Source organism: Acomys minous, assembly GCF_964271855.1.
Source record: "Acomys minous genome assembly, chromosome: 5".
NCBI classification, from domain to species: domain Eukaryota; kingdom Metazoa; phylum Chordata; class Mammalia; order Rodentia; family Muridae; genus Acomys; species Acomys minous.
The window spans coordinates 83,542,546-83,554,968 of NC_140494.1; the positions used below are offsets into that span (position 1 = coordinate 83,542,546).

Below are 12,423 nucleotides of genomic sequence, written 5' to 3' on the forward strand. Positions count from 1 at the left end.
GCCATCCAATGCTGGGTCTGACTGCGTGTCCTAACCCTTTACAAGTACTCGCCCCAAAAAGGAAGTGTGGATCAGCAAGCTCAGGAACAGGCATGTGCCTGTCATCTCTCAGCGCCCAGAAGGCCCAGGTAGGAGTAGGGGTTCAAGGCCAGCCTGGCCTACATGTGACTATCTCAAAGTTGTTTTTGTTTTTCAAGACAGGGTTTCTCTGTGTAGCCCTGGCGGTCTTGGAACTCACTCTCTAGACGAGCTGGCCTCAAACTCAGATCTGCCTGCTTGGTTTTTTTTTTTGTTTTGTTAAATCTGGGTGTTTTGCATCAGTGTATATATGCATGAGTGTAGTACCCAAAGAGGACAGAAGAGGGTGCCAGACCCCTGGGACTAGAGTTACAGGCGGTTGTAAACTATTATACGGGCACACAGTCCTGCCAGGTGGTGGTGGCGCACGCCTTTAATCCCAGCATCTGGGAGGCAGAGCAGGTGGATCCCTGTGAGTTCGAGGCCAGTCTGGTCTACAATGTGAACCCAGGACAGCCAAGGCTACATAGAGAAACCCTGTCTCGGAAAAAAAACCAAATGCTTTCTAAAAGTAGCCAGTGCTCTTAACTGCTAGTGCTCTCTCTCTCTCTCTCTCCTCTCCCCCCCACCCCCCCGCCCCCCAGTTGGCTTGTTCTGTGGAAATTCAATAAGTAAGCTACACAGCCACGCTACAGTGGCACACTCTTTTAGTCCTAGCACCTGGGAGTAGAGGCAGAAAGATCGCTATGGAGATCAAGGCCAGCATGGTGTACAGAGGCAGAGTTCCAGGACAGCCAAGGCTACAGAGAAACCTTGTCTTAAAAAAACAAAACAAAGGCCAAAAAGAAAAAAACAAAACAAAGAAAACAAAAACAAAAAATTAATCTTAGGCACAACTAGTAGGGAGAGGTCAGGAAAGGGCTTGGTGTTGCTCTCTTTAATGGCTTCAAAGTGACCAACACGTATCTCCAGTGAAGATGAGCATCTACTGACCCACAAGAACTATTCTCAGCCTGTGCAGGTGGCGCAGCAGGTGAAAGGGTTTTCGAGTTAAGCCCAGTGCCCCAAGTTTGCAGTGGAAAGAAACCCGGAAAATTATCTGACCTACACATGTGCACTAGGGGACAGAAGGACACGGACAGACACACAGACACACACTACAGTGTAACAGATGGGCCTAATGGCACACACCTTTAGTCCCAGCACTTGGGAGGCTGAGGCAGGCAGATCTGTGAGTTTCAGGCTAGCCTGGGCTGCAGAGTGAGACCCTGTCTCAATCCCAACCCTGGGGGGTGGAAAATGCAATTAAAAACTGTGAGGCAGCGTGACAGAGCAGTTAGCGCTGGACTTGGAATACAGGGGCAGGCAGATCTTTTGTTCCTAACCTTGGTATATAGAGTTGCAGGCAGGAAGTGTGCGCTGATTTGAATGAAAATGGGCTTATGTATCTTGAATGCTTGGTCTCTAGCTGGTAGAACTGTTTGGAAAAGGATTAGAAGGGTGGCCTTATTGGAGGTGTGTCACTGGTTGTTTTTTTTTTTTTTTTTAAGATTTATTATGTATACAGTGCTCTGCTTGCATGTACTCCTGCAAGCCAGAAGAGGGCGCCATATCACATTACAGATGTTAATGAGCCACCATGTGGTTACTGGGAATTGAACTCAGGACCTTTGGAAAAGCAGGCGGTGCTCTTAACCACTGAGCCATCTCTCCAGCCCAGGCATATGAGGTTTTAAAGGTCACTCCAGGTCCAGTGTCTGCCTGCTTTTCTCGGCTACCACCCCAGCACCATGCTCCGGGTCACAATTGTCATGGATTCACTCTGAAATTCCAAGACAGCCCCCATTAAGGGTTTTTAAAAAAATAAGTTGCCTTGGTATTGGCAACATAGTCTTCACAGGAGTAGCAAATATACTGGGCTATAGTGAGATTCTGAGGCTGGGCGTGGTGGCGCACGCCTTTAATCCCAGCACTCGGGAGGCAGAGGCAGGTGGATCGCTGTGAGTTCGAGGCCAGCCTGGTCTACAAAGTGAGTCCAGGACAGCCAAGGTTACACAGTGAAACCCTGTCTCAAAAAACCAAAAAAAAAAAAAAAAAAAAAAAAAAAAAAAAAAAAAAAGATTCTGACTCAATACAAAAAACAATCCCCTATTCTGGGGCACACCGTGGTTGAGTGTTTGAGTGTTTGGTGTGAGAGCCAGGAGCCTGAGTCCCTAGGGCCCACACATAGGTGGAAGAGCGCACGATGTGAGCTGCGGCATACACCCGCCCCCATCATCACACTTGGCACAGCTGGAGGGTTGGGTTCGCTGGTAGTGTGCTTGCCTAGCAGGGGTTCCATGCCCAGCACTGCACCAGCTAGGAGTTAGTGCAGGCAGGTAGATCAAAGCCAGCCCAAGCTATGTGACATCGCTTGAAACAGATTATCTAGCACTTCTCAGGGTTTGACTGGCTTCTGGTCCCTGAAAGCAAAGCCTGAACTCGAGCTCCAGAACGTCCAGTACAGAGGCACACTCAGTGCCCACACAGGTGAGCAGGGCCAGTGTAGGGCCATTACAAGAAGCCAGCACGGAGGCCACCCCTGCAACTTCCCTCAAGAGACGACACCCCATGGCCCCGTTGGAAGACAGTAGCTGCTCCATAGAGGCAAAGGGGCGCCAGCTTCCACTTATGCGAACATAGATCCGCCGATTGCTCCAGCTGGGTATGGGGGCGGTTAGGGGAGGATGAGGCAGGAGGACCGAGTTCCAGGCTAGCCTGGGCAACATAGCGAGGCCTCAACAAACTACTGCTGGGCTTAGTACAACACACTGGCACTTGGAAAGCAGAGGCAGGAGGATTGCCACTACTAGGCTAGCCTAGGCTACACAGTGAACACAGTGGTCAGACAATTACAAAATACATTTAAAAAAAAAAGTATGTGTATATATTGAGCCAAACCCAATGACCCAGCAGTCTCTTCTGGATTTTTCTACAGATGAGAAGGGCTACAGGATCTCAGCACAGTTCACATCCGTTTGCTCCCAATGAGTTTTGTCACTTTGCATTCCACCATTTCGTCTCTTGCTCTTGGCACTTTTGTGACTCAAGGAGTGAAGAGGAAACTGATGACTATATACACGCTGCGTGTTACAGCTGACATTGCCTAAAGACAAACTGAGGTTTTGTTCACTTTAGAACTGAGTACGTCAAGTCAGACTGCAGACAGCCCTGGCGGGTCCTAAGCCAACTGGAGCTCTGCTTAAGGGCAGCCAGGCTGTTTGGAGGGCAGCTCAGCCGTGGATCTGCCTCTCTTCTCGCTCAGCATCCTCAGTCACCAGATGGCTGCTGCATCACCAGGCACCACAGGAAACAGCAGCCAACTCCAAAACCGAAAGGGCGAAGTGGCCATGGACATCAGCCAAGACTGGTCTCTTTTTCTTCTTTTTAAGTTTTATTTCCTTATTATTTATACAGTATTCTGCCTGCATGTGAGCCAGCAGGCCAGAAGAGGGGACCAGATCACATTACCGATGGTTGTGAGCCACCATGTGGTTGCTGGGAATTGAACTCAGGACCTTTGGAATAATAGACAGTGCTCTTGACCTCTGAGCCATCTCTCCAGGCCTAAGACTGGTCTCTTAATAGGCATTCTAGAAAACTTACTAGAAAGTTCCATCTGCCTCTCACTGGCCAGAACTGAGTCACTGAAATGTATCCTACCAAAGCATGTGTGTCCTCGGGCGCCTTCAGGCTGGTGCCCTTCCCGCCTTTGCTGGGGGGGTTGCAGCCAGAGAGACCAGTTACCACCTGGGGGTACTTTATAGAAGCGCTTTATTTGAAGAAATATTACAACATATAAAAACTACATCAAGTCTCGCTCGCCACCTGCACAGTGGCGGATCTGATAAAATACAGAATTAAAAAAAAAAAAAACTTTAAAATTCAGAATGCACAAAGTACTGCACGGCTTGGTCACAAAGCAAACCTCACACAAACAGCTTAGTGTCAGCCATGGCCACAGACACTGTGCACAACACTTCAAATGCTGGGGCTCAACAGGTTAAAAACGTTAACGTCAGTGCATGTAGGGCTCTGGGTGAGAGCAGAACTAGTCCATGGTAGCAGTCTCTTCCTTTGCTTTCACTGCAGCTGAGGAGAAAGGGAAGGAGAAGTCACCCAGAGCACACAGCAGCACAGGTGCTCACGGCTGGCCTGGACAACCTGTAGCGGTTGGAAACATTCAGCACTGGACACGTTTTCCAGAAGGTTCTGCGCTCAGTGCTTGGGTCGGCACTCGAGGCCGGTGTCCGCTGACTATGTCAGCCAGTGTGTGGTCAGGCCAGGCTCCACTGCTCTGTCCTCATGTGGAGTTGGTGGCATGCACAAGGCCCAGGGCTGCCCACAAGGAGAGGGACACGTACCTGAGGCGCTCTCCTGAGCCGTGGCCAGCAGACACAACTTAATCTCTAAGCCAATGGCTTTGGCCAGTGGTGGCGGCACAGCGTTACCCACCTGTAGGAACGGAGGTGACACCAGATTGACACCAGTCTCACTTGTGGCCTAACCCATGGCCTGCCTCAGATCAGACCAAGGCAGAAGCACGCCCTGGGCCCTGGGCACTCAGTCGATGCTCACAGACCCACAGGTCACTAACAGGGAGCTCTTTTTGCTTGTTTGGTCAGGTCTCTCTGTGTAGGTCTATGCTGGGATCCAGAGAGCCACCTGCTTCTGTCTCCCCAGTGCTGGGATTAAAGGCATGCGCCACCATGCCCTGCAACAGTGAGCTTTTAAAAGGCTTTAAGAAAATCTGGGAGCTGGAGAGATGCCTCAGAGGTTAAGAACACTGTCTGCCCTTCCAGAGGCCCCGAGTTCAATTTCCAGCAACCACATGGAGGCTCACAACCAGTTATAATGAGATCTGGTGCCCTCTTCTGGCATTCAGGTGTATGTGCAGACACAACATTGTATTTACATAATAAATAAATACATCTTTTAAAAAATGCAGACACACCCAGACCCACTTTGACTCCCATTATGAGCCAAGGGTCAGTCTGTAGCATGGGGGCTGGTCTGGGTGGGACTCAGGTGAGGTGGGTGTTTCTGGCATGGGCCCCTTTTAATAGCAGCTCCTAACTAGGGGCAGCCAGCCTAGGAAAAGCATTTGTGCCACTGTGTTGCCACTGATGACCCACACTCTCAGTAATAGCCCTGGGACTCACAAGCCCTGGGCCCCACTCCCTAACTGAGAACCGAGGATGCTTGGTGACAAGCTCTGGGGCTGGACTGACCTGCCGGTGCCTGTCCAGGATGTTGCCGAAGAGCCGGTAGGTATCCGGGAAGCCCTGGGAGCGGGCACACTCCCGCACACTCACCACCCGGTGCTGCTCTGGGTGGAGCACGCGGCCCTGCTTGCCCATGGGCTCGGGGTTGGTGACAGTGGTGCTGAAGAAGCCATCCCACTCCAGGCGCCCATAGAGGCCGGCCCAGTGGTTGTGTCGGTTTCCAGTGTGCGGCAGGCACCAGGGGATCAGAGTGTTGAACTGTCTGGCTGTGGTGTCACAGGGCTGGCCAGCTGCAACAGAACACTGTGCTATGGCCAGGGCTGGTGCCAGGCTGCACGGAGACTCGCTGGGGTGCCTCATCTCTGCAAAGGGGCTTCCAGAAGGGAGCTCTTATGGCTGCTTGAGTCAAGCACAGAGCATGTGGCACCCCTATGCTGTGGGCGCAACTGTTGTAACCTCACCCCCTGGGATGGCCAGACTTCTGGCTTAAGCAGTAGATGTTGTCAAATGAGGACTGCTACGGAACCCCAGGAGGCCACCCCCCGCCGAACAGCCAGACCACACACAGGGAGGGCTGTGGCAAGTGGGATTCACGTCTGTGGGAAAGGCAGATGACTAAAGCCTGGGGTCCCACCTTCCACACAGGAACAGACCCCACGCATGGCGCCAGTGCTGCTGCGGCCATTCTTCCTGTCATGGTAGGTGTAGCGCAGCTTCTTGGTCAGAGTGCCATCCGACAGCCGCACCTCTATATTGGGCAGGTCACGCCAATCTGATCCTGGGAATAGCGGGATGTGGCGCATGCGTGCAGCCACCAGCGCGCTCATGTCCTAGAGAACAGGGAATCCCAGCTGAAGCCTAGCTCAGGAACCCAGACACTCAGAGCCAATCAGGAGCAGACAACCAGGCCCCCCTAGCTGGGATATGCCCGGAGGGACATCTGAGAGGACCCCACAGGACACGGAGGCTCAATGTGAAGTCAGCCAGGGAAGCACACAAAGTGAGAGATCTGGTGCGTTAGAAGCCCAGACAGAACAGGTGGTAAGAGAAGGTGTACTGGGGCTGGAGAGATGGCTCAGTGGTTAAGAGCACTGCCTGCTCTTCCAAAGGACCTGGGTTCAATTCCCAGCACCCACATGGCAGCTCACAACTGTCTGTAACTCTAAGATCTGACATTCTCACACCAATGCACATAAATTAAAATTAAATAAAATATTTTAAAAAAAAGAAAAAAGAGAAAAGGTGTACTCTGGAGGCACTTCATGTGGATGCTACCCAGGGTCCTCTGAAGATGACAGTACTGGCCAGAGGGGTAGGGGCTCAGATGTGGAAGCTGGAGGCCTGTGGAGGTACAAGTAAGCCCAGGAAAGAAGCCAGCTCAGGCATGGGCAAGGCCCCAGGGAGCACCAGACCTTGCAAATATGGTCCCTGAGGATAGGCTGGTAGTGTGAGCCTCGCAGCTGCCTCTGGAACCAGGACTGTGGCTCTCCGTTGTAGGAAATCTCAGGCGTCGAGGCTCCATTCTGAATCTCAGGGAGGTCAGACATGGTATCCCGCACCGTGATGGTTCGGAAGGGGCCCGAGCTCAGCCTGCAACAGAGGGTGCTCTCTTAGATGCCAAGCCTCTGCTGGAACTCGGGATGTGGGGCCAGCTGCAGGATGGACTCTACTTAAGCCTGTGCACAAGGCAGAACCTGAGGTGGAAGGGCGCAGACTTGCACCAGCTTGAGGTTCCAGCCAGAGCCTGGCACAAGCCTCCTCAGTGAGGCAACCATCACGACGTACTGCCCCTGTCCCGCACACCGGGGGCTGCCCAGCCCCACGACCCACTGCCCCTGTCCCGCACACCGGGGGCTGCCCAGCCCCATGACCCACTGCCCCTGTCCCGCACACCGGGGGCTGCCCAGCCCCATGACCAACTGCCCCTGTCCCGCACACAGGGGCTGCCCAGCCCCATGACCCACTGCCCCTGTCCCGCACACCGGGGTTAAGCATAGCTCCTACCTAGTAATGTTGCTAACAAATTTCTTGTCGTCCACCACAACACTCAGCTGGCAGGCACGGGGTGCAAACACATGCAGAGGCTCTGGGAACAGAGGCAGCTTCTCTCCTGGGGCTGCAGCCAAGATGATGGCCCTCCTCCGTGTCTGGGCCACCCCGTACTGTCCAGCCTGCAACAGGGGACCGGGCATGGTGGCATTAGGCAGTGTCTGTCCGCCTGGCCTCTTCACGGAGAACTAGAACTGCGAAGCAGGCAACACACACCTCCAACTCAAAGGATGCTATAAGCTGACCAAGGGCAGCTCGCCCCAGTTCGCCAGCGCCATGCCACTGGCTAAATGGCAGCAACCCCCAAGACTACAATAATCTGAATTTCCAGCCCATGGGTCTTCATAGGGCCCTGTCATTCCAATTCTGTCAATCCCAGTAAATGCTAACCCAGCGCTATGTCTTCCGCCTCTCGACCTGCTTCTCCTCACAGTGGCTCCTGCGTGTGTAAGCAAACAAGACCGCTGGGTCACCAGCTGGAGAGCTCCTATGCCCAGTCTGCTCTGGATTAACCTGTGGGGCCACCTCTTTCCTCGTCTTCCACTGACCTTTCATCTGTGCGGCTGCTGCCAAGCCCCGCCTTCTTAGGGGAACACCGTAGAGCTCGCAGGAGCTATGCAGAGGCCAGGAGCCCCCAAAACCCGACAGTCATACACCTTGGCTACTGACCGGCCTTGGCCACTAACACAGGCTACATACAGGCAAGGGTTGGAAACAGCACTTGCCCCATGTGGGCCCCCACAACCCCCACTGCGCATTTTTGCTGTGTGAGTTTAGAATCAGGGTCTCATGTAGCCCAGGCTAGCCACTCACTTGCTATATAGACAATATCTTGAAGTCTTGATCCCATATCTCCACCCCCACCTACTTGTTGGGGTGACAGGTGTGTGAAAGTGTATCTGGTCTATGTGATGACAAGAAAGGGACCCAGACCTCCACCAGCTGGGAACTCCCCACACTGAGCTACAGCACAGTTCTAGTCCTGAGACAATGGTTTTGAACCCATGGATCCTTCCTCTTCAGCTTTCCAGGACCAGAACAACAGGCTTGGGCCACTGTATCTGGTCACCCACGCGTTTCAGTTTACATTTCAAAACAGGGTTTTTTCCTGTGTAGCCCTGGCTGTCCTCAAACTCGGATCTGCCCACCTGCCTCGCTAGTGCTGGGATTAAAGGCGTGCACAGCCATACCTGGCGAACACTACGCTTTTTCTGCCAGAGCTACGAGCCGCCTCTCCTCACAACCACGCTGGTGGTCATGCAGACCTCTGCCGCCCACAGCAGACCCGAGCACCCTCCTGGTGAGGGATGGAGGCCACTGTGACCCTCTGCCCGCTGTGTGGTGCCCACCTGCAGCACACCAAAGGTGCACTGGTAGCCCATGCGGACCAGGCAACGCAGCGTGAGCTTCAGCACCATGGAGCGCTTGAAGGACACGAAGTTCCTGACGTTCTCCAAAAGGAAGAATCGAGGCCGGTAATAGTCGCAGTAGCTGTGTGGGCAGGAGGGACACAGTCACTGCCAACCCCTACAGGTCCCGGGCATCTCCCAATTAGGGAGGGGCAGCCACAAAGCTGCATCTAGCCAGACAGCAAGCGACGGGGAGCTGTGCATGCCTACCTGAGGAAGGACACCACCAGGGAGTTCTTGAACTTGGAGTAAGTGCGGGAGTTGAAGCGGTTCATGCCGCTGAAGCCCTGGCAGGGTGGTCCACCACACAGCATCTCCACATCGCCCTTCTGCGGCAGCCTCTGGCCCAGGGAGTTGGTCACCTCACCCGCCATGACCAGCTTGAGCAGCACGTTGCAGTCCTCTGTGAACACCGTGGCGCCAGGGTTGTTCAGTCGGAACGCCTGGGCTGCTGGTTCCCACATCTCGATGGCCCACAGTGTCTCCGAGACGCCTGGTAGACACAAAGTCAGAAGTTTGTCTTGTCGGAACCGTTTTCATTTTATCTGCTCAGACATGCGTAGGCCCGCTGAACAGCCACCTCGGCCAGCCAGACGAACTCTGAGTCCTCCCCAAAGGCAGGCCAGAGTCCACACTAGCCCTGCTTACCTGCTTGGTGGAATCCTTCTGATAACCCTCCACAGCCAGAAAACACGTCCAGGGTCCGAAGCTTGGGCAGTTTGATGGCCGCCTCGGGCTCTCTGGGCTCGGACACCGGATGCTTTGCTTTCCCTTTCCCTGGAGGAGGAACAGGTCACCACTGTTAGAAGGGCCCACCAGACTGCTCTCCTTAGAGGCCTTACTCAGGAGACTCTGTCTTGCTATGTGATCTAGAGTAGCCGCCCTGGGAGACCTTCCTGATTTGGCCTCCCTAGTACAGAATCTGGGGATTGGGGGGGCAGTGTGTGTGGAGGCAGGAAGCTTCTGAGCTCCAGTGTAGCCTGGATGACATGCAACCTTGTCTCTCAAAAACCACACACAAGAGCAGGCAGACCGCTGTGAGTTCGAGACCAGCCTGGTCTACAAAGAGTCCAGGACAGCCAGGGCTACACAGAGAGACCTTGTCTCAAAACACCAAAACCAACCATCCAACCCAGCCCCACACAGGAGAGTGACGGTGGGGATGCACCTTTCCCCTTTCCTTTTCCTTTGTTCCCAGGGTTGCGGGCGTGGTTTGGAGGGTCTTCGAAGCTTTTGCTCCTTGCGTTGTAGGCCTGCACAGAGAGGAGCCACATTAGTCCAGAAGAAATGCGTGGATCCCCTCACACTGTTTAAGAACCGTCTCTTGAGCTGTGAGTAGAACCACAGCCAATCAGCCACCAATGGAGTTGGATCTCACCACTGGAAACACCTGCAGCCAGTGGGCCGTGGTGCTGAGGCACAAGTATTCTGAGACTGAGGCCAGTCAACTACAGAGGCTGTCTAAACTCAACTGTTCTATTAGCCCTCCCGTGGTCTGCTAAGCACCTAGAGTTTATAAGGAAAGCCTACTGCCCAGTGCCACACAAACACGCATACACAGAAACTGGAAAAACAGGAGCTAAAAGGCTCTACCTTCCCAGCATGTATCAAGACCCTAGGCCCAGCTGGTAGATGTCATAACAGTCCCTCCGATAATGGTGTTAAGATAATAACATGTTGCATCCTCCCCACCCACCCCAGACAGGGTTTCTCTATGTGGCTTTGATCCATCCACCTGCCTCTGCCTCCCAAGTGCTGGGATTAAAGGCATGTGCCACCATGCTTGGCGATTTCTACTCTTAAAAGGCGGAGAGTTGGGGCTGGAGAGATGGCTCGGTGGTTAAGAGCGCAGCCTGCTCTTCCAAAGGTCCTGAGTTCAATTCCCAGCAACTACATGGTGGCTCACAACCATCTACAGTGAGATCTGGCGTCCTCTTCTGGTGGGCAGGCATACATGAAGGTGAAATGCTGTATACTTAAATACATCTTTTTAAAAAAAAAAAGGCTGAGAGTTGAATTCTAGAACCACCTGCTGCCACAGGCCTGTGCTGTGGGTAACTGCGTGGATGTGCAGCTCTGTAAGTACTGCGCCCGTCCCCTCACACGCTCAGCAGTCAGCCTGCCGGCCGTCACCTAGCCCCTTCTGAATACCCAACCCTGCCTCCACACCTGAGTGCTGGGACCCGACACAGGGCTTTATGGGTGCTAGGCAAGAGCTCTATAGACCAAGCCACACGCCCAGCTGTCCTGTTTTCTTTAAAAGCCAAAATCCCACTCCTAAGACTATATGGGGGAGAGGGGACCGACATGACACAAGGTTTTAACCCCAGCACTTGGAAGAAGAGGCAGATGGATGTGTCAGTACAAGGTCAGGCTGCTCTACACATGGAGTTGCAGGGTTATGTGGTGAGACCGTATCTCAGATCAAACAAAACCAAAACAAACAGGGCTGGAGAGATGGCTCAACTGTAAAGAGCACCGGCTGCTCTTCCAGAGGACCTGGGTTCAATCCCCAGCCCCACACGGCAGCTCACAACTGTCTGTAGCTCCAGTTTCAGGGCTTCTAATGCCACCACATATACACACATGCAGGCAAATTCTCAAAAAACAAAAACAACCAAACAAACAAAACAAAAACCAAGCAAAGCAAACCCCACATACACATTAGCTGCTCCCTTGGTCCACATACTATCTCCTGTCCTAAGACACGCCCAGGACCAGCCTAGCCCTTGCTAACACAGGCCCTACCGCTGAGCCCTGCCCTAGCCTTAGCCACTTTCTTGGGCACCCTGCTCTCGCACATTTGCCCCTGAAGCCTGGCTCCAGACAGCCTGGGATCCACCTCGAGGAAGTAGAAGCGGTCGGGGCCCCCCTGTGAGTAATCCTGGATGCTCTCGAGCAGGTCTTCCCCGTACTCCACAGTGCAGCGGCCTTGCACGTCGCTGAAGTCCACCACTGCCTCCTCGTCACTCCAGTACAGCAGGTTGATGTCTGCATGGTAGGTTGCCTTGATGGACTTGTGGGTGTTCTCAGGCCTGTAAGGAGGACACTAGGTGAGGACTGCTTTACCACAAGCTCATAATCACCGGCCGAAGCACCCTCATTTGGAACACCTGGAACCGGCAATTGGGGTGAGGAGTCTGAGGAAAGGCACCTTGTTAGTCTCTACACCTCATACCTCAGCTTCAAGGACTTGCGGTTTTTGACACAGCATCTTGCTCTGCAGCCCAGGCTGACCTCCAACTCAGTGGCCCTCCTGCCACAACATCTCAAGAGCTGGAATTATAGGCATCAGCTACCATCCTGTGGCCACAGGCTGTTTTAGACAACACTTTTAAGATCTATTCCTTTGGGGCTGGGGAGATGGCTCAGTGGTTAAGAGGACCCGAGTTCAATTCCCAGCACCCACATAGCAACTAACAACTGTATGTAACTCCAGTTTCAGGGGATCCGACACCCTCATACAGATAGACATGCAGACAAAAACAGCAATGTACACAAAAAATCAAAGTAATTAAAAAAAAAAAGATTTATTCCTTTTAATTTAATGTGTATGGGTGGGTGAGTACAGTGCCTGAGAAGGCCAGAAGATGGCATCGGATCCTGCGGAACTGGAGTTACAGATGATCGCGAGCCACCATGTGGGCACTGGGAATCAAACTTATCAAATCTTAAGCACTTAA

The 12,423-nt window shown here is 53.2% G+C and overlaps 1 protein-coding gene across 6 annotated transcripts in view; it reads right to left on the minus strand.

Annotated features, from left to right (window-relative positions):
- Positions 1 to 3,814: 3,814 nt before the first annotated feature.
- Positions 3,815 to 12,423, minus strand: part of DNMT1 (DNA methyltransferase 1) — a 60,524-nt gene continuing 51,915 nt past the window's right edge. For all 6 annotated transcript variants that reach the window (XM_084783146.1, XM_084783145.1, XM_084783142.1 and 3 more), the window contains 11 exons: positions 11,583 to 11,775; positions 9,909 to 9,993; positions 9,389 to 9,517; positions 8,951 to 9,233; positions 8,681 to 8,822; positions 7,287 to 7,453; positions 6,695 to 6,872; positions 5,917 to 6,112; positions 5,289 to 5,572; positions 4,422 to 4,512; positions 3,815 to 4,149 (listed from right to left, as the gene is read on the minus strand). In XM_084783146.1, the coding sequence (XP_084639272.1) occupies positions 4,109 to 4,149; positions 4,422 to 4,512; positions 5,289 to 5,572; positions 5,917 to 6,112; positions 6,695 to 6,872; positions 7,287 to 7,453; positions 8,681 to 8,822; positions 8,951 to 9,233; positions 9,389 to 9,517; positions 9,909 to 9,993; positions 11,583 to 11,775 (1,789 nt within the window). In that variant the 3' untranslated portion in view covers positions 3,815 to 4,108. The remainder of the gene's footprint in view (positions 4,150 to 4,421; positions 4,513 to 5,288; positions 5,573 to 5,916; positions 6,113 to 6,694; positions 6,873 to 7,286; positions 7,454 to 8,680; positions 8,823 to 8,950; positions 9,234 to 9,388; positions 9,518 to 9,908; positions 9,994 to 11,582; positions 11,776 to 12,423) is intronic.